At 38.9% G+C, this 21584-nt stretch overlaps 1 protein-coding gene and 1 long non-coding RNA gene across 15 annotated transcripts in view; one reads left to right on the forward strand and one right to left on the reverse strand.

The window, feature by feature from the left end:
* The window catches only part of SPEF2 (sperm flagellar 2), a 172102-nt gene that overhangs the window by 50428 nt on the left and 100090 nt on the right, over nucleotides 1-21584 (reverse strand). For all 11 annotated transcript variants that reach the window (XM_038535345.1, XM_038535343.1, XM_038535337.1 and 8 more), the window contains 5 exons: nucleotides 18638-18765; nucleotides 18416-18554; nucleotides 14282-14419; nucleotides 8612-8766; nucleotides 4707-4887 (listed from right to left, as the gene is read on the reverse strand). In XM_038535345.1, the coding sequence (XP_038391273.1) occupies nucleotides 4707-4887; nucleotides 8612-8766; nucleotides 14282-14419; nucleotides 18416-18554; nucleotides 18638-18765 (741 nt within the window). The remainder of the gene's footprint in view (nucleotides 1-4706; nucleotides 4888-8611; nucleotides 8767-14281; nucleotides 14420-18415; nucleotides 18555-18637; nucleotides 18766-21584) is intronic.
* The window catches only part of LOC119876207, a 109164-nt gene that overhangs the window by 28230 nt on the left and 59350 nt on the right, over nucleotides 1-21584 (forward strand). For all 4 annotated transcript variants that reach the window (XR_005358592.1, XR_005358593.1, XR_005358594.1 and 1 more), the window contains exons 2-4: nucleotides 4592-4635; nucleotides 5483-5587; nucleotides 18464-18651. This is a non-coding gene — a long non-coding RNA (uncharacterized LOC119876207). The remainder of the gene's footprint in view (nucleotides 1-4591; nucleotides 4636-5482; nucleotides 5588-18463; nucleotides 18652-21584) is intronic.

The raw sequence follows: 21584 nt of genomic DNA on the forward strand, positions 1-21584 counted from the left end.
GCACAGTAAGTTAGCAATTTCCTTTAAAATTGGATTTTTCTCCTTTTAAACAACCTTATGGTGCTGGTGGTGGTGGTGGTGGTGGTGATGATGATAATTATCATCATCTGCATATTTTTGGTCCACTCCCTCAAAGACCTCTGGGTGTCTTTCAAAAATTAACATAATTTACAATACATCCAGTAATCTACCTGTAAGGCTAAAGAAACTCTATAAGTAATGTCTTGACATTGTGGGTGTTAACTATGATTTGTTTCTTTGAAATCATTGCATACCTGCTAATTACAAGAAAGTTTTTCTAAAAATTAGCATAGCACACTAAATGGGTAGCTCTTGGTGAGACTGTTGTGTAGAAAAAGTCTGAGTTAAAGCTCTCTCATTTCAGCTGTGCTAATCCTCACTGGCACTGTTTGCCCTACAACGCTTTGTCCAGATCATGTCTGTCTCACTTAAAACTCCCTAAAGGTCATGTGACATCAAGGTCATAAAACTTTATTAGAAACATAAAAGCAGGATTCAAATATAATTATTAGGAATACTGATTAGATCAGTAATGACTAAACTTTTCTCGCTTGCTTTCTATGTGATTTTTGAAGTCCACAAGGAAAATAGTACAGTTTTGAATACCTTTTTAACGTCATGATCTATTATATTTACAATTTCCAAAACACTTTGGTATACATTATTTCACTGGATCTTTCAACCATTCATGGAAGAAAAGATACATGGAATGTCTCCCATGTAATAGATTAAGGAATTGAAGACTGAAAGAGTTTAAGTCATTTCTGTAAAATCATACAATTTAACCAAGAGGGGTAGCCAATGTTCTTTATGCTGTATGCTACTCTTTCTAATAATGTAATATTCTGCAATATCATTTCCCCTAGGCAATTCTAATGGGATTTGTAAGACTTGTAAATTGCTTTATGTAGCTCAATAGGAATAAAAATTCATTCCTTCCCTTCAAACTCCTAGCTCTGGTTTCCCCACTTTCTGGTACTTGGTAGTGGTTATTTTGCAGTGATCACCATGGGCACTGCCATCATCATCAGTAGTAACAGCGTCATTGGTATAGCAGCAGTCCTATGTCCGATTGTGCTGAGGGCCTAGTATCATAATAGATGTGGGCATTATGCTAGGTGTAAGGTGTATAAACAGTCTTAGAATCCAATCAAGTGTTTAGGAAAATGATGAGATATAAATTACAATCACCTAGAAAAGAAGAGCTGAATGCCTGGGGAGGTACGACTGCTACAGGGATTGGAAGACCATGTGAACAATGAAGGCAAGGCTTCAAACAGGCAACCATCTAGTCAGGAATCAAAGCAGGTACTGGCTTCTGAAGACTTATAGGAAGCATATCATTTAATCAAAAAGAAGGAAGGAAGAACATATTTTAGGCGAGAAAGATGACATTAGCTGAGGCATGGAAATTGTTAATATCCACGGGATACGTAGGAAGCAACATCTAGTTGGTTTACAAGGGGGTTTGATGAGTTGGTACCAGTAAGATGGGGAGCCCTGAGCCTCTGGGTTAAGGGTTTAGGATTCCATGGCAGCTACTAGTGGTCATCACACACTACATCATTCTCTTCTCTGGTCGGTAACAGAAGATCATTTCTGTGTTCTTATAAGTATCATGTGCCTTTTAAAAAATAAATCAATCCCTTATCTGGATCATTTTGCCCTTATAAATATAAAGTAGCTATCAATATATTTGGGGTATACATTTACCATCTTACTATGTGCTTTCTATTGTATTGCTTGTCCTAAATCTTTTTCTGTTCTCCTTTCTTTTCTTATTTTGGATTTCACATTTTAAATTTATTCACCCTTTTTTTCTATCTTAGTTTGGAATTAACACACATTAATTCACTTAGTGGCCACTCTAGGAATAACACCATGAATTACTGACTAAATAATAGTTAGACTTTGATAAGTTTAAAATTTATGGTGTAATTCCTAGGGTAACCACTAAGAGAACAGTAATAGAATGCACTATTTCCAAAAGTAAGTAGGGGGTAAAAAGCAAGTAAGAAAAGATACAGAAAGGATAAAAATAAGAGGATGAACAAAGATATAACATGTAATTGATATTTAAAAGTCTAATTTCCAAAAAAAAAAAAAAAAAGCATTGTAGACAAAGATTACCTCCCAGTAATAAAAAAGTTTAGTTCACCAGGCCTAGATGGCTTCTTGGTGAACACCACTAAACATTTCAAGAGGAAATAATTCCAACTTCCTCAGACTCTTCTAAAGAATAGAAATCAAACATATTCTGACTTGATTTATGAGGCTAGTATGTGGATGCTAAAAGTTGACAAGGACAGTATGAGAAAGAAAAGTTATAGGATTTCCTCACTCATTAACAAAAATTCAAAAATCCTAAACAAATTATTAGCAAAACAAATCCAGCAATATGAAAAAAGGATAATGCTTCATTATAATGTTGGACTTATCCCAGGATGTGATGTTAAGTTTAATATTAGAAAACTGACCAGTATGATATTTCATATTAATAGAAAACAGAAAAATATCATGCCAATCTCAATAGATGTGGAGAAAGCATTTGTTAATACATTTATGAAAAAACCCCACAATAAGCTAGAAATGAAACTTACATAATCTGATGAATATCATCTAAAAAAATCAATGGTCAACAGTTTTATGAATTTTGACAAGCTAACTTAATAATTTATATGGAAAGGCCAAGAACGAAGAAGAGCCAAAATGCTCTGGACAGATGACAAGGTGGGAAGATTTCCTCATCTAGATAATGAATAAATAATATGACATTATGCGGTTTTGGTACAAGGATGGAAAAATACAGCAATGTAACAGACCTAATTTATGATACGTGGTCACCTAATTTATGACAAGGATGATACTGCAGTGAAATGGGGAAAGAATTTGGTATAACTTATGCAAACTGAAGTATTATTTATAGTATAATCTACTGACATTGGAGATAGCCAATATTCTTAGCCATATATACAATGGTTGTGTGGGCATATGTGCTCCAGTAGACAAGTAGGTGAATGTCTACTGGAGCACATTGCAAGGATACCCATAATGGCACAAATTGGAAGCAGACTAGTTAAATAAATTATGATAAATTTATGTAATGAAACAATATACAGCAACAAGAATGAACAGACTACAGCTTCAGTCAACAACGTAGGATGAATCTCGTAAACAATGTTGGAGACAAAAGGTATGAGTCCATGCATTTAAAGCTCAAAGCAAGCAAAGGTAAACTATACTGTTTAGAGATACAGACTTGGGTGATAAAAACTCATGAATATGAAGGCAATGGTAAATAAAAAGGCAGATGGAGGGTTGGTGTTGTAGGGATGGGGGTTTAGGATGGGGAAGGGGCACAAAGACTTGGTAGATATGGACCTTCTCCACATGTGGTGGTTCCTCCGGTATCTACCTTAGATGCATCCATCAAGCCCTGCAGGTATACTTCATGTACTTTTTTTAGGTGTGCCAAAATCCACACTAAAATTCTTTATAGATACAGCAAGACAATTAAAGGATTCTACAATCATTTTTGAGAGGGAGAAATGAAAGAAGAAGAACAGAAGATAGAGAGGGAGAACAGAAAGGAGGCACGGAGGCTGCTGTAGGATAAATCAGAGAAAAGAACCCTGGAGGCAGAGTGGCCAGGAAGGGACTTGAGAAATGTCCCATCAGAAGTGTTGACTCCTAGCTCTGAGATCCTGAGGCAAGCTCCTTGGCTGCTTCTCCCACAGAGTCTTTGGGAAGGTCCACACTGCCTGTTTGGATGGAATATTTCAGGGAAACTCAAAGGAGGCCTGGCACAGAATGAGAACAAACCACGTTGGGCACCCAGGACTGTAGGATGTGGGAACACTGGTCATCCAAGCCAAACTCTGAGTGCACCTTCTGTACAGGTGGAAGCTTCTCCTGACATGAAAGTTATCTGCATGTTTTTCCCTTCTCTTCTGATTTGATCCGGGCCCCTTGCAGTCAGGGACCATTGTCCCTCCACCTCCCAGTAAATCAGAAAAAGGACATGAACTTTGAACTCATATAGTCCTAGGTTCAGATCTCCTTTTTGACACGTAACATGCTAAGTGACCTTTTAACCTTTCTGGATCCTCATTTTCCATGGTAAAGAGAATAATACTTACCTCATAGGTAACTTCTGTAAACTGGAGGCCTACAGGCCAGAGGTGAGTTTTGCCTGGCTCTGGAGAGTTTTACAAATTTGATTTCATTTCTAACATGCTAAAATCAGTAGGTTTCATATACAAATCTGGATTTCTGTCTTTTCTTGGAAAATTGGAAAATTTGGCTATTTATCATTCTGAAATGGGAAAGTTGGTCAGGGTAGATGGAGTAGCACATACCTCTTTAGGAGGATGATTTCCACTTGGCCCCAGTCCCATCTCTCCCTATTGCATTATACTTGACCCATGTCATTGTCTTTTCCTGACTGGCCCTTTTGGTCTTTGTGCTTGAAACCTTGGCCCAGCAGAGAAAATAATCTACATGTTGGTTTACTCCATTCTTGAACTCATATATTTGTTGACTGAATTGTTTCACTTCTTATTTCTTTCAGAAAACGAAACAAGTTCCCGAAGATATATATTTATACAACGCTGTGTAAGTTTTCTACCCATAGCATATTACCAACATTGGTACTTAGTGAAAATGTAGTAACGAGTCTTGCTCACCATGTGAGATATTGCTAAAGAAGCCTGCTGCCAGGTGTCCATCACCAACTTCTCATCTGCCTCAAAGTTTAACTCCACATTTTCCAGCGAGTAATCGATCTTGCCCTTTAGTATGGCCTTTGTTTTTGGTTTGGTCATAGCGGAATCCGGGGAAATGGATATTCGTGGAATTAGAGGAATTCTTTGAAAAGACAAACAAACAAAAAGGAAATATAAATATTTTATTGAACAGAATTCTATTTTTATGACCATGTGACTTTGGGAATTTTGTTGTCTTGCTTTAATCTCAATTTCCAAATTTGTCCTGGAAGAACTCTTCAAATGAAGAGAAGACTAAAAAAGACTGCATTCAAGGGGCACCTGGGTGGCTCAGTCAGTTAAATGACGGAGTCTCAATTTTAACTCAGGTCATGATTTAAGGTTGTGAGACCAAGCCCGGAATTGGGCTCTGCACTGGTGTGGGGCCTCCTTTGCTTGAGATTCTCTTTCTCCCTTTTCCTCTGCCCCTCTCCCCACCCCTGTCTTATAAAAAAAAAAAAAAAAACCAGAATGTATTCAAATTTCTATAGTCTTATCAGCATGAATAAACTAGAAACAAATAGTAATACAACAAAATTTTTAGGTTTAATTCTCATTGATTACAAGGAGGGAAAAAGAAACAATGGCAATCTTGAAGAAATGCAATTTCGAAATATATCCAGGGCATAAACTTCTGACAAGAAACAAATCAGCCATAAAAAAACAAATCAAATAAAACTGTACATCATTCCTTTAAGATGACTAACATCATTTGGCTTCCTGAAGTTGGACAGTAAAAAAGCAGGATATGAAGAGGTGAAGACTGCAAGGAGAAATCCCATGGAGGCAACGGAGTTTTGGTGGTGAGTGGGGGAGAAATTCACCAGCCCTCCCCAGTTTAGAGTATGGATGATGAAATCTTCTCCTTGCTTTGTAAAGTTCTGTGAGAACACAGAGGTAAGCTCTCTCTCTCTCCAGTCTTTCAGCCACATTGCTGCCCCTATGTAGAAATTTTAGAGCTGCTCCCAGGAACATTCTATCCCCTAAGGACTTTCAAATCTTAAATGCTAAGGGAAGCAGGAAGAGGCCCACAGGGAAGAATGTTTATTATGATTGGGGTCCACCTTAGTAGTCCAAAGTGCAAAGAACCGTCTGCTGGGCATGGAAAGGGGGAGAGAGAAGCTCCAAGGATGCCTTTGTTGAAACTTGAGGAGTGTCAGGAACAAGCATTTGGTCTGGCTGACTTAAGCACCTGGGGGAACAGAGTGGTGATCCAGAAAGCTGTTTGTGACCTCCAGCAAACAATTAGCTTGGTCTTGTTTTGAAGCATTAGATGTGGTTTCTCGAACTTAACTCTTTGATTCTTATAGTATTTGTAATTCTGATAGTGTACTGTGCCTATAAAGGCAATGTGCTGAGGTTATTCTACGTAGCACACATCTACACACAAGGACAACTTACATTTTAATAATCAAGTAATACTAAATGTCAGTCACTGAGACACCGAGATTCATGTGTCTAACAAGCTAAGGTAAAGGTTGTGTGATCCATCTGTAAATGTTTAATATAGTACAACATGCATTTCCTAACACTTTTGCTTTGGAGGACAGCAATGGTGGCATATCATTTAGAAACAAAAGTTGGGAGCACATGGGTGGTACAGTGGTTGAGCATCTGCCTTTGGCTCAGGTTGTGATTCGGGTCCTGGGATTCAGTCCCATATCACGCTTTCCACAGGGAGCCTGCTTCTCCCTTTGCCTATGTCTCTGCCTTTCTCTCTGTGTGTCTCATGAATAAATAAGTAAAATCTTAAAAAAAATAAATAAGAAGAAATAAAATTTGGGGTTAGAATTCATTTACAGGAAAAAATTCTGGTCTAGCTAGCTCTGCCACTGTCAATGGATATGAATTGGGGCATGTCACGTGACTCTGGAGCTCCTTTCCTTGAATAATACAAATATATGACTACTACTATTACTACTGTTACTAATTCTTAGTCATTGCCAATTATTAGTTATCAACAAATTATTAGTTGCTATCATGTTGTTGTTACAAGAATAAAATTGACAGCTATGTGGAAATGATTAACAGTATGCTTGTTTCCCTTATTTATTTTAAAGAGACTATAGTTGATTGGTTGGTTGGTACACTGAGTTTCAGTAGATATTCATAGCAGTGATTTGAGCTTGAGACTGGTGCAAGGTTGTTTTGCAGAAATTAAGAACTGGCTGTTCTTTTCCCTGTTTCATTCTGCTAACCAACTTTAATAGCTTCCCCAATATGCCTGACTTGCTATTTTGTGCTAAGAACAGAATGCACTGCTACTGCGGACATTGGAACTTGGCCTCTTTTAATGGCTTTGATGGTTCATATTGCCTTTGGAATTTTTTATTGTTTTCAATTTCAAAGTTCTCTCTCAGTAGCTTGCTGAGTCAAACATTTCTCTTGTATTCGTATCAAAAAGATGTTACTTCTTGTGTTTTCTTGCTTACACATGGGCATGATGGGGACATGATAGGACTACATTGAGGAAATCTAGAGAGAGAAGAAGTGGGTCTCAGATCTTATGTATAACCCTATCATGTTCAGGTATCTCAAATCCTGTTTGGCACAAGGGAGGATAAAGCAAAGCAAGAACATTCTCACAATTAAAATATTGCATGTAAGTTATTGTCATAATATGTAATAATAGTCCCTACTTATTGAGAGTTATTGAGAGTGGATCTCAAGTCTTCTGATCCCCAGACATGGTACTCAGTGCTTTGAGGATTTCAGTTTCTGTAATCTTCACAATAACTCTACTTTATAGATAATAAAAACAAGGCTTAAGAAAGTTGAGGTGACTTTCCCCCAAATAAATTGTTCTAATTTATTCACATATGACTAGTAAATAACAGACCCAGGATTGAAACCACATCTATCTCTTCAAAACATATTCACTATACCATGTTTAGTTTCTACAACTTGTGTTACCTGCGTTGACCTGAGCATACTTGTAAAATAAAGTACATATACTGCTTTCAATCTTCAATACATATATCTTTGGAGATTTAAATTTAATGTTCATCCTGTATATTATTTTTTAAGTCTAACTTCTTTCTTTTTCCCCTCTTAACATTGTAGGTTCTTGTTTTCTCATTGACCTCTTTATTGGTCATGAGAAAATATTACTTTAATTCTTAATGCAGACATTTTTCTATCTGTTCATAGCTTCTCTGAGTTTGGGATCTTGCCCTTCCCCTGCTCCCACCCATTTGGTCTATAAATGCAATTATTTACAAACTTTTGTATTGAATAGGAATATTTGGTTGAAAATACGATTCCTTATTTTATTGCTCTGGCAGGAGTTTGATTTTAGACTATTGACAAGTCTTTCAGTCTCATGAAGTCATAATCAATGATTGAACCTTTACTGTTTCTCAGTTTCCTTACCTGTAAAAGAAGACTCACAACCTCTTCCATTTTCATTTACATGCCATACACACACACACACACACACACACACACACACACACACGTACTTGGGACCTTTCATAAAAGTGATAGAGATTCAGGATTCCTTGCTGAAAACTCTTGGGCCAAAAGTTTTTCAGAATTCAAAATTTATAGACACTACATAACCCCTAATATCCGCAGCAGAGTTTGCTGGAAGCACTTCATAATGAAATGCACTATACCTCTCCAGCAAAGTACATAGTCACCATAATTTGGATAATAACGCATATCAACCGTCTTAAATTGAAGTTAGAAAATTTTTCACTTTTTGGAGCTTTTTTCAATTTTGGATTTGCAGATACAAGAGTGTGGTTTTTTATTACTGGCATTCAACTTAAAATCATGAGGTTTTTATGTTCAGACCAATTACAGCACTACATAGTCTACCTTACCTGAGTTGGCTTTCCAAAATGTCTCTACTACTATCCAGCTGGACCAACGGGATTCGAGTAAATCTCTTACTGTCATCGATTGGAATTTTGCATTCCATTCCCCTGTAATAATCTTGAAGGAGTCTCTTTGTATCTTGGAAACGGTTCAGTTCTGTCTTTAATAGCAAATATGAATGTTAATACCCAAGAAAAAAACGAACTAATCTTTACATATTTCCCATATAGGCTCTGTAAGCACTATTTAAAAATATTTCAGTTGAAATCAATTTTCTGGAAATTAAGAAAGAATTGGCTATAGTTGTGGATCTAAGGGCATATATCTTTCATAACAATGAAAGATAACTGGTGACTTGTGTTCTCTGTACTCATTGAGTATGATTCCACTCAACAAGATGGTATTTCTATGCCTCTTGACTTTATGACAAAAGATTATAGTATGTATGACAGCTGAAGTAGTACATATTATTCATTACTGTGACATTAAGAATTCCTGTGTCCTATATTCAATCACCCAATACCTTAACAAACATGTGAATGCCTTCTATTTTATCTATAGTATAAAATAAAATTACCATTCATATATTGTTTTAAATTATAAAGCATGTTTTAAATATTTGGATTTTAAACATAAATATAAATTTAAGTAAATTTTCAAACTAGCATTTTGAAATGATTAGGAAACTAAACAGTTTTTTCCTGCAGAGCAACCAAATTAAGTTTTAAAATATTCATATATGGATAAATCTCACAGTGCAATAAGTATTTGCACTTGTCATGCTTAAAGACAGAATCCTAGTTTTGAAGAGAATGTAACAAGTTAGTTGATTTGGGAGACACCAAAAATACGATATATACAAATAAAAAATACAAATACAGGTACAGGGAACCCTGGGTGGCGCAGTGGTTTAGTGCCTGCCTTTGGCCCAGGGCGCGATCCTGGAGACCGGGGATCGAATCCCACTTCGGGCTCCCAGTGCATGGAGCCCGCTTCTCCCTCTGCCTATGTCTCTGCCTCTCTCTCTCTCTCTCTGTGACTATCATAAATAAATAAAAATTAAAAAAAACAAATACAGGTACAAATACAAAAAAAAACTTGAAATATAAAGCAAGATTAGGTTTTGGTGCTGTAGGACTGTTTAACATAATTGTGGAGAAATGACAAGGTAAGGCAAAGTGGTAATGGGTAGTTCTCTTTTCACAGTTTCTATTCTTGCTCAATATGTATAGTAGGGAGACCATCTCCCCATGCTCCCAGCAAACCTTGTCTGTTGGTGTTGCCAGTACTGCCTTGAGAGAAATGGAGAACATAGAAGAAGTGGTGATAAGTCAGGCATCAGTCACTCACTAGGGACTCCCTTCCAGCCAAGGCACATCCTTTTGCAGTAATGAGGAAATGCATGCATGTCTGAGTGCCAAACACAGAAATGTAGACCATGAGTTTTCCAATCCCTTCTCCCATTAGGTGTCAGATCAGTTGGCATGTCCATGTTCCCCTTTGGTATTGTAAACATGACCTCCAAAATTTGATTTGGTTAGTGGGGCTACTTATACCAGTACCTGGGGGCCTAAAGACTGAAACTCTTCTGTAGAAGTATTCCATGATATGTAGTTAATAATAGCATATTTTCCAAAATGAACAAAACTGACCTAGTGTTCAAAGCCCTTAGCTGAACCTAACCCAAGGATATTTATGAAGGGATCCCAATATTTATCAAGCAATTAATGTTGCTATTTATTTCATAAAACATCAAGAAATAGTCTTGTACTGCCATATTCACAATTTAGAATAGATCACTGCTTTCACATTATAGTCTACAACAGAAGACAAAAACAGTTTCAGTACGTTTGGTTTTGATACAAAAAAGAGTAAGCCAAATTGCTCTTGAAAAGCTGTCTTGTACATCATTAAACTTTTCTAGGCAAATGAGTGAAACAGGAAAATGTTCACCTGGTTAAATTGAATCTATAGTATAAAATAAAATTACCATTCATATATTGTTTTAAATTATAAAGCATGTTTTAAATATTTGGATTTTAAACATAAATATAAATTTAAGTAATTTTTCAAACCAGCATTTTGAAATGATTAGGAAACTACAGTTTTTTCCTGCAGAGCAACCAAATTAAGTTTTAAAATATTCATATATGGACAAATCTCACAGTGCAATATGTATTTGCACTTGTCATTCTTAAAGACAGAATCCTAGTTTTGAAGAGAATGTTAGAAAATCATTCAGCTGGAACTATAGGATATTATGCTAAGTGAAATAAGTCTATCAGAGAAAGACAATTATTATATGATCTCACTCATATGCGGAATTTAAGAAACAAAACAGAGAATCATAGGAGAAGAGAGAAAAAAAATAAAACAAGATGAAATCAGAGAGGGACACAAATCATAAGAGACTCTTGATCATAGGAAACAAACTGAGGGTTGTTGGAGGGGTGGAAGGATGGGATAATTCGGTGATGGGCATTAAGGAGGGCATGTGATAGAATGAATTCTGGGGTGTTACATAAGACTGAGGAATCACTGACCTCTACCTCTGAAACCAAAAATACATTATATGTTAAGTAATTGAATTTAAATAAAATTTTTTAAAAAGAAAATCATCTGGGCAGCCCAGGTGGCGCAGCGGTTTAGCGCCGCCTTCAGCCCCGGGCCTGATCCTGGAGATCCAGGATCAAGTCCCACGTCAGGCTTCCTGCATGGAGCCTGCTTCTCCCTCTGCCTGTGTCTCTGCCATTCTCTCTCTCTCTCTCTCTCTCTCTCTCTCGAATAAATAAATAAAATATTAAAAAAAGAAAATCATCTAGCATAGCATTTTTAAAAATTTAATAGGTAGAAAACTTGTCCCATAGGCTGTGAGTACCTTGCTGGGGATAAAACAAACAAAACTTTGCAATGTCAAATTGTTTCAGAAATGCTGGGTTAATGTATCAAAAAGGTTTCTTTATGACATCTTGATGTCCTAGTATGTCAATATGTTTGTCGATCTCCCAAGGATAGGGAAGCACAGTGTGCAGTACCTCCCAATCTCATTTGATCATTGAGTCCTTTTCTGTGAACCGTTGTGTAAAACTAGTGTCCTGTGGAATGCACTTTGGGAAATGCTTATCTAGTTGTCTGTAACTCAGTACTGCAGGCCTTGAAGACTTTCACAAAGATTCTTTCCCTCATCCTCCATAGACATGGGCTTATAAGTTTCCCGGACAAGCAGCTCAGTTGCTTCAAAAGTCTGTTACTTGATGGATAGTTCTAGTCATTAGGCTCTTTCTTCATTTATTGGACTAAAAATCCCCTACCTATAATTTCCAGCTTTGGTTTTCTTAAGGTCCTTTGCTGTTCCACATGGCGGGCCTTCAACTATTTGAACAATGTTGAAGGATTGTACAGAAGTCCCGGCACAGGGTTGTTGCGAAGGTTTCATGTAACCTACGTCAGTCCTTCAAGCAGTGCCTGGCACGTACAGAGTAAAGAGTAAGGAATTAATGAAGAGCAGCTTTTATTTGCTGCCCAGGCCTTTCTCTTCTTTCCTCCTCATTAGATTTAGATGTAGATTCAGCTTCTCAGGACCAGAGCCTTCAATCTAGGTTCTTGCTGAGGTCTGAGACTTCTAACATTCCCCAGAGAGTCATGTACTCCTCGGACTAATGAGAAATGATTCACAAAAATTCTCTATTCCCTTTGCCTTCATTACTGGATTTCAGTTATTTCTGCCAGAAGCTTCTGACGCCCCTGTTCCAACAGTCAATCTCTGCTTGCCCAAACCAGTACCCCAGCAACGCTGCCCAGCATGGCTGAGGCTGCTTGGCTGGCTCACTTTAATCCTTTGTACAACCCACGCCTGGATCCCAGAGCTGGTATTCAGTGACACTGCTCCTGGGTCTCCACTTTCTGCTGACTTTTCAGGCCTCCTGTGGTTCAATCTGCCCCTGCACCACAGGCTTATCCTTCTGAAGGTTGGAAGTATCAGCATTCATGGGCATTGGCTGAATGAGCCTTTATCGAACACCTACTGTGCCCTAGCTTGGCTTGTCAGCTACACAGCCCTCTCTCCTGCCATATCGCCTCATGTAAGTCAATCATCAATCAGTTGAAGACTAAAACCGTACCCTTTTCCATTCTCTACCCTCACTGCTATGCTCTTAGGAAAAAATACTCATGAAGACACAGCTTGACCAACATAGGCTTACTATTCCCCTCAGCTCGGCTGAACTTTAGACAGTCTTCTTCCTATCTTGACACTCCTGGCCACTCCTTTTCTAATTTACTTTAGAAAATTTGTCATTGTAAATCCTTGCTCTGTCCCTTTGAGTTGTCTTTTTTTTTTTTTTTAAGATTTTATTTATGAGAGAGAGAAAGCATGAACAGGGAGGGAGGGGCAAAGGGAGAGGGAGAAGCAGCCTCCCCACTGAGCAGAGAGCCCAATGACATGGGGCTCCATTCCAGGACCCTGAGATCCTAACCTGAGCCAAAGGCAAACACTTAACTGACTGAGCCACCAGGTGCCCCTCAGATGTAAATCTTTTTTTTTTTTTAAAGGTTTTATTTATTTATTCATGAGAGACACGGGGGGGGGGGGGTGGTAGGGGCAGAGACACAGGCAGAGGGAGAGGGAGAAGCAGGCTCCATGCAGGGAGTCTGATGTGGGACTCAATCCCCGGACTCCAGGATCACGCCCTGGGCTGAAGGCAGGTGCTCAGCCGCTGAGCCACCCAGGGATCCCCAGATGTAAATGTTTTTAAAAGCTTCTTGCCAGTTGTAGATCTCAAAACTGTCTTTCCTGAGTATCTGGGCACCATCTCTTTGAAATGTAAGCATCAAGGAACATAACACCCCTGTCCACCAGTTCCTCTGGGAGGGGAGGAGCCTAACTTGCTCCTTGAGGGTATCTTACTCCCAGTGGTAAAACTAGGTGAAGATAGGAAGGATCCTATTTGTACTACTGTTGACAACACTCTTGGAATAAGAGCAATGTCTATCTTCTTATCTCATCTAGTGCAAATTTTATTTAACAGGCTGCAAATGAGGTTATTCTGGTGAATGGTGGTTTTGTTTCTTTGTTTTTTTGTTTTTTTTTTTCAATCTGGACATAAACTTTTTTTCTGGAATCAAATGCCTGCTGCCATTGACCTTGCCCATGCTTTGTGGCAGAGATGCTTTCCTGGGCTTCTGCTGGCTACTTTGGGTGTCCATTGTGAGGCGCTGATGAGGCAACAACCAGTAGGGAGAGCATTTCTTCTGTCCCTCTCCACACTTCTAAGCCACCTGGTGCAAAGCTGGTTGGTGGTTGCTTGGAATGCTCTAGTGTGTGTGTGTGTGTGTGTGTGTGTGTGTGTGTGTGTGTGTATGTGTGTGTGTGTGTTTAATCAGACTCCATGTCCAGCTTCACAGGGTCTTGAGACCAGGACCTGAGCTGAGGTCAAGAGCTAAACACTTAACTGACTGAGCCACCCAGGCACCCAGGGACGCTTCCAGTTCTGGTGTTTGTTTGGCCCCGGACCAAAATGATTTATTTCAGCTAACTTTCTCAGCAAGTTGGAGCTCAGGCCAGGCAGAGTGCTGTGAGTAAAATGAGGCCTGAACAGGCCCCTCACACTCCCAAAGGGAGGGACAGGACACAGCTGTGGAGACAAGAGTCTGTGTTGTTGACAAGCCACTCTTACCTGCATTAGTGAGAAGAAATGGTTCATCGTTATTCCGATTGAGTCTTGCAACCAGCTCTCGTTAATGATATCCTGACGCTCCTGCTCTGCTTCTTCCTTCCGGGCATCACAGATGTCCCACAGGCGGTCTCTTAAATCCTGAACAGAAAGAACACAGTTATGCTTTAGAACATGGCTCGAATTACCTCAGGGTAATGAAAATAGAATATTTTACCTGCCTTAAAAATGTCTCCAAAGAAAATTAGACCTAATGCACTCATGGATTTTATTCCTTCATTCAACAGATATTTATTTTGCTTCTTCTCTATGCCAGGGCCTTACTTTGTAAAACCAGCTCACCAAATCATATGCACAAATTCACTGCAGTTCACTTTATTTATGGGTGGCTATGTTTTATGTAGTATTCTAGTCCTTTCCCAGAAAATTTGTTTAGTTGAAGAAGTCCTGGGGTGCCTGTATGGCTCAGTTCGGTTAAGCATCTGATTTCAGCTCATGTCATGATCTCAGGGTCATGAGATCGAGCCCTGCATCAGGCTCTGCACTGGGTCTGCTTAAGATTCTCCGTCTCTCTGGCCACCCTCCACCCAGTTCTCTCTTTGTCTCTCTCTAAAAAAAATTAAGAAGTCCTTTCAGGGAATTTTTGTGGAAATGGCATATTGTTGGTGGATGAAATATGCAGCTGTATTTAATCCAAGGGCATAAGCCTATTCATTCACCATAAGTGGAACATGTCATTCACCAAGAAGTGCTGTCTGAACTTAATAGGATTGTCCAAAAATAAGCTTTCTACTAAAGAGCTAGCAGTAAAAAAAAATATTTTAAAGATCCCAGCTCTGCCATTTAGATAACAAAACAATAGCTACCATGTACTGAGGTCTTTCCATGGGTGTCAGTGTGTCAGAATGGAAGTCACTGTACTTATATCAACTCATTTAATGCCTCGCAACAACTTGAGGTACTATTATAATGTTAATTTTGCAGATGAGTTATAGAGAGGTTATCTTCCTAAAGGCACACAAAAAGTTGGTGGTGGATCCAAGATAGGAGTCTGTGCTCTTGAGTAATATACACCACTATTTCAGGTCTTATATACTTTACCTCTTACCTCTCGCGTGTGCTAAATTAGCTTATGTATTTAAAGTGCTTAGCACAGTATTTAGCATATGATAATCCCACAGTTAATAAAATCTATTATATCTTATAAGAATATAATATTATTTATAGCAATAAAATATTTCTTTAATAAAATATCCCATTAATGAAATATAGACAGTCAATTAAAATGTGACAGTTCTCACAATAATAATTTATTGAATGTTACTATGGGTTGGGCATTGTGGGTAAGTGCTTTACATGGATTACCTTGCTAGTCTCCACAATAACCAGGAGTAAATTCTGGTGAAAAAATTGATGCCCAGAGAGGTTAAGTCACTTGGCTATGGTTTCAGTGTGGGGAGGAGCCAGGAATCCTAATGCAAGCAGTTTCATTCAAGCATTTCCATTTCAGCCAGTGCCCACAGTGGGTTTTATTTCTGTGATATTGTGTTAATGGAACACTTAGCACTTTGGTTTGTTACCTTCAGGGAACTGGACATAAAAATGAAAGTATCACAACCATTTTTATAGTCATATGCTAAGTGTCAGCACAAAACATCATTATTTTAGAGCCGATCTTGATATCTTCATGGTCTTTCCACAGCTGCTCTGGCAGACATTCAGTGCATACTGGCTTGCGCTTACCAAGTATTTGTACATTTCTGAGAGCTAGAAGAGTTCTCTTTTTGTTCCTGCTTCACTATGAGGCCTTGGCAAGTACTAGCATCTCTGTGGCTCAGATTTCTGATGGTAGAGTGAAGACAATGCAATAGCAGAACCTCTCCATTAACTTCTCAGAATTGGAATGAAGTAAGTCAAGAACAAGCACATTGACAGAGCATAGAGAGGGTCCAGGATTATCCAGAGGCACAGCTGGTTTTCACACTTTTTTTGGCAAAAACTAGGGAATTATTATATATCCCTGAATAATCAGAGTGGGTTGTTTTATAGAAAAACTCATAGCTATTAATTGTGAAAGTCGTGCAGACAAAAATCATTAAAAATGATCACTTTCACAAAAGTTTTCAATGTTTTCTGCTGGGTCAAGAGCCCAAATTCAACTTATATATGACTTACTAGAGTCTCATATAAAATAATAGGACACAAAAAGGTCAAAAGTCAAAACTTATATGAGACAAACACAAATAAATAAAGCAAGGTTCCAGTATTGATATCAGATACAATAGAATTCAATACAAAAAAAGTACTTTGGGGCAAAGATGGTTATTTTATACTCTACAGAGTATAGGAGACCATGAAGAGATAGCTTGTCATGCTTCTTCATGGGTCAAATAATGCTGCATCAGAGCTGCAGTTAATTCAATACCTCTTGGGTTAATGCTCCAGCACCCAGATCATCTAAATCAGTATAATACCTTCACTTAATTTCAGTAGCTTCGCAATTGGTTTCCCAGCCTGGTCTCCCTTTTACTCCACTATAGACAGATCCTCTTAAAAACCAAAAACTAAGGCTTCAACTCTCATTCAGATCAATACCAATATCCTAATAATGACCTCCAAGGCCTTAGATAATGTGATCCCTTATGATCTCTCTGACCTCATCACCATCCACCTGGCCTGCTCATTCTGTTCCTCTAGCCACCCCCGTCAACTTACTGTTCTTTAAACACACTACTCATCCTTCCACTTCAGTGCCTTTGGCTTTTCTTCCCTCTGTGCCTGATACACTCTTCCCCAAATATCTACACAGTTCACTCAATCACACCTGTTCTGAGTTTGCTCAAGTGTCACGTTCTCAGTGGGCCTTTCCACAACCACCATATACAAAATGGTACATCAACATTCCTTTCCTGCCTCCTTTCTTGTTCTTCACAAAGCTCTCATTACCAATGACACACACTCATGGTATATTCTATATACTCATTTGTTTATTGCTTATCCTCTGTCTTTTGGCTACCAGAATATAAACATCTTGAGGTCATAGACTTCTTGTTCACTGTTGAGTTTCAAGACACTTGAATAGTGCTAGGACCATGATAGATGTTCAATAAATATTTGTAGAGAAGATAAATGGCTCATAGGATAGGTTTTGGCACTTTTTTGGTTATATAAATAAATATTAAGATTATAATCAGATTTGACTACCAGTAACCTATATTTTGGGAGTGGCAAGGGAAGGAATTCCTGTGACAGAAAAAGGGGCTCTGTAAATTTATACAGGAAAGACAAAAGGTAAGATATTGAAATCAGGCTTCTTGGATATCAGGAGTCCTTTTCTAAAGCATCAGGGTAATATATCCCATTTATGAAAATCTGCCTATTACGTGGCAGGCACTGTGCCTGCTGGAGATACAAAGATGTAAAAGATTTGCTACCTCCCCTCACAGGATCTATTCAATATTGGCAGGCTTTTAGGTTTTCCACGAAGTCCCCTCTTCCCTTCCTTGACATCATCCAACCATATGACTGCACTCAAGGTAGGCATGTGCTTAATACCAAGCATGGAGATAGTTACAATGCCAAACAAAGCTTTGGGTTAGGAGCCTACAAAAGAGATCCCAAGAATGCTCTTGCTTTACTGGACTTGGGTCCTTTCTCTGGAAGTATTGGCCAGCATGTTCTCATTCTGAACTCAAGTCTGGTCTCTCTCTGCCTTTCTCTGTGTGTCTCTCATGAATAAATAAATAAATCTTGAAAAAAAAATCCTGTTTAAAAAAAGTGAGGTGCCTGCCTGGATGGCTCAGTGGTTGAGCATCTCCCTTTCGGGTCAGGTTGTGGTCCCTGGTCCAGGGATTGAGTCTGCATTGGGCTCCCTATGAGGAGACTGCTTCTCCCCCTGCCTGTGTCTTGGCCTCTTTCCTGTGTCTCTCATGAATAAATAAATAAATCTTAAAAAAAATCCTGTTTGAACTCAAGTTTGGAAGAGCCATTGCTCTTGAAAGTTGGTAGATAAATGTTCAAACCATTTCCCTCCTCACCCTCACACCTCATGGAAGAAGAAAGGAATGAGTTAGGCTTCTGCAGTACAATATTCATGTGTGTGGAGACCCTGGTGCAGCAGGTTGCAGATTTCCTTACATTTACTCTTTGGTGTAGTTCAGACTTTGTTTCTTCATCATCCCACAGGTCATCAGGAAGAGCATTGAAATCAGCCTGCCATTGAGATACAAAATCTTGCTTGTGATCTGGACGCCATAGAAACTGCTGGAAATTTGTTCTGTAAGGCATTAAGAGAGTGAGATGGAGCTTACACAACATGCCTGTAGACTACAAAATTCTGACTTTGGAAATTTTACTTACCTAACCTCGTATAAGTAAGCAACCACACTATGCTGTTCTTCTCTCAGATGCCTGAGTACTGTTTTGATGGAGTTTATGTAGGAATTTTCGATTAGTTCCCAGTAAGGCACTAAAAATGAAGGCATTTCCTGTTAAATGGTAAAGCATAAAATTAATCATTTCAAAGTGATAATTCTCTTGAATAATTGAGTCAGAAGAGCAATACTCAGCAAGAAGATCAAGATGAAACCATCTAAAGCATTCTTTTTTTTTTTAAGATTTTATTTATTTATTCATGAGAGACACACACACACCTAGAGAGAGAGAGAGAGAGAGAGAGAGAGGCAGAGACACAGGCAGAGGGAGAAGCAGGCTCCATGCAGGGAGCCCAGGTCTCCAGGATCAGGCCCTGGGCTAAAGGCGGTGCTAAACCGCTAAGCCACGGGGCTGCCCTATCTAAAGCATTCTTTGTGAAACTTCTAGCCCTTCCTTCTCTCCCCTCCCCCAGCTAATCACTAATTCAAATACTTCTTCATGTCTCAGTTCAGACAAATTTCTTTCAGAAATCCTCCTCTGATTAGAAAAGTATTGAGGGCAGCCCGGGAGGCTCAGCGGTTTAGCCACCATCAGCCCAGGTCCTGGAGACCTGGGATCAAGTCCCACATCAGGCTCCCTGCATGGAGCTGCTTCTCCCTCTGCCTGTGTTTCTGCCTCTCTCTCTCTCTCTCTCTCTCTTTCTCTCTCTCTCTCCCCATGTCTCTCATGAATAAATAAATAAAATCTTTTTTTTTTTTTTTTTAAAAGAAAAGTGTTGAAGGTCATCCTCTAAAGTTCTGGAGTCCTATCTCAGTACCCTGCACTCAGCACTTTCTCCCATTATAGTAAGGATGACATTAATGGCAACTGCTCATTCATTTGTCCATATTCTCCTCTAGAATACCAGTCTCATAAAGAACAATGAGACCAATGCTGGTTTTAGTCACCACTCTATCATTTTTCTTAAAATCACTACAGTGTCTGGGACACAAAAGGTACTCAAATATTTATTGAATGAATAAATAGATGTCAGATTTTGCCTACGTTGGAAAACTGCCTGTCATGGACAATATCTAACATTCATGTCATGGTGGTGATGAATCATTTCTCTGCATTTGCCCAAGTGGTTTTATCTTTGCTGTGTGCACCATGAAAGTTAGAAAATTTCTTTATATTATCTTTGATGATGCAAATAAACAACCAAAACCAAGAAATAATTGAAATGAAATAAAACTAAATATACATATTATATCCAATATAAATTCTCTGTACTAAATATTACCTTATTGGTTGTGCATTTATTTACTCAGGATATTACACATGGGGCTTGGAGAGGTTATTTGGTTAATCTCCCTTCCACTAAGAAATACCAAATATTAAGGATAAGTTATCCCTCCATAGATCTCACTGAAACATTTCAGGGCAGGCCCTCTGGTGCCACACAACTATGTTCCTGGAAATTTTTCCTGTGTGTTGAGCAGAAATTTGCCTTCCTTTCCACATATCAGCCCTAGCTGTGCTCTTTGGAGAAGGGCACTACATTCATACAGTGTTCCTTATGACAGCATGTCAGATATTTCAAGACAGTAAGGAGGTAGGCTGGGATTCAGGATGAAACTCGCTTGTTTGTGTAGTCCTGGCATCTAGTACAGCATTTGCACATAACGGGCCCTCAATAAATTTTACTATGTAGACACCCCTGAGCCCAGTTTTATCAGCAGTTAAATTTTTAGGAGACTGGCTGGCTCCATCTAGTTCTAAAGGCCTATGATTTAATGTCTAGACACACTTGAAGTACTCATTTATCTAACTTAAACATTTACAGTTTCTTTAATGTTCCTCCTCTGACATTGTTTTGTTGTTGTTGTTGTTTTTAAGATTTTATTTATTTATTCATGAAAGACACAGAGAAAGAGGCAGAGACACAGGCAGAGGGAGAAGCAGGCTCCATGCAGGGATCCTGATGTGGGACTCGATCCCGGGACTCCAGGATCATGCCCTGGGCCAAAGGCAGACCCTCAACCACTGAGCCACCCAGGTGTCCCCCGACATTGTTTTTAACACCCTTCCCCCACCCCAGTTCCTCCCTCTGGTTTCTACTTTTTCATGATCTCTCTCAAAAGATGCGGTACCCAGAATGGTGCTGAAGACCATTTTAAAGAAGCCCACTACTAAACCTCCCTCCTGGATGACTTTAATCCATTAATTCACACTCTGTGTTACCTCCTAGAAATAGACCTAATTAAAGTAACACTCTGCTCACAGATCTCATTCGTTTCTAAGAACTTCATGAGAAATACTATTCAAAATACTATTTTGAATTCAAGATACACCTCCCTGATCCTTCTATTCAACCTTGCTGCCAAGGAAAAGGAATGGGCCAGTTCAGCAGGACTTAGTGAACCTGTGTGGGCTCTGGGGGAGCATTTTTGTCACTTAGGTGTGCTCAGAAGTCATACTTCTAACAATTTTCTCTCAAATTGTGTCAGTCCTGGTCTGTATGTAACTAAATCCCATCAGCCTTTTATTAAACATTTGGATGTTTGCCTATATCTGGTCTTCTGGACCCATATCCTCAGTGATTTCTATGAGTTATTGATAATGCCATATCTATAGGTTCTTCTGGTCTCTGGGATGTAATTTTTTTTAGCCTGGGCACTTAACTCTCATGATGTGACTAGATGTGTTCAGATCTATACTTTCCAATTAAATAGTCTTCTTTTCATTGGATAAGACTGAGGATAATTGGAAATCAGTAGCCAAAGCAAATATGCTCCAAAGCTTCAGAAGCTATAAAGAAAGACCTCTCACTCTGTCTTCTTGGTCCTGTCTGCAACCTCTCTTGTGGCTGACAAAGGGACAAGGACCCAGGCTCCTCTGGAACTTGACTGCTGCCTCCACCCGGGAGAGCCAGATATGAAAGCAATCTCTC

This window comes from Canis lupus, chromosome 4, assembly GCF_011100685.1.
Source record: "Canis lupus familiaris isolate Mischka breed German Shepherd chromosome 4, alternate assembly UU_Cfam_GSD_1.0, whole genome shotgun sequence".
NCBI lineage: Eukaryota > Metazoa > Chordata > Mammalia > Carnivora > Canidae > Canis > Canis lupus.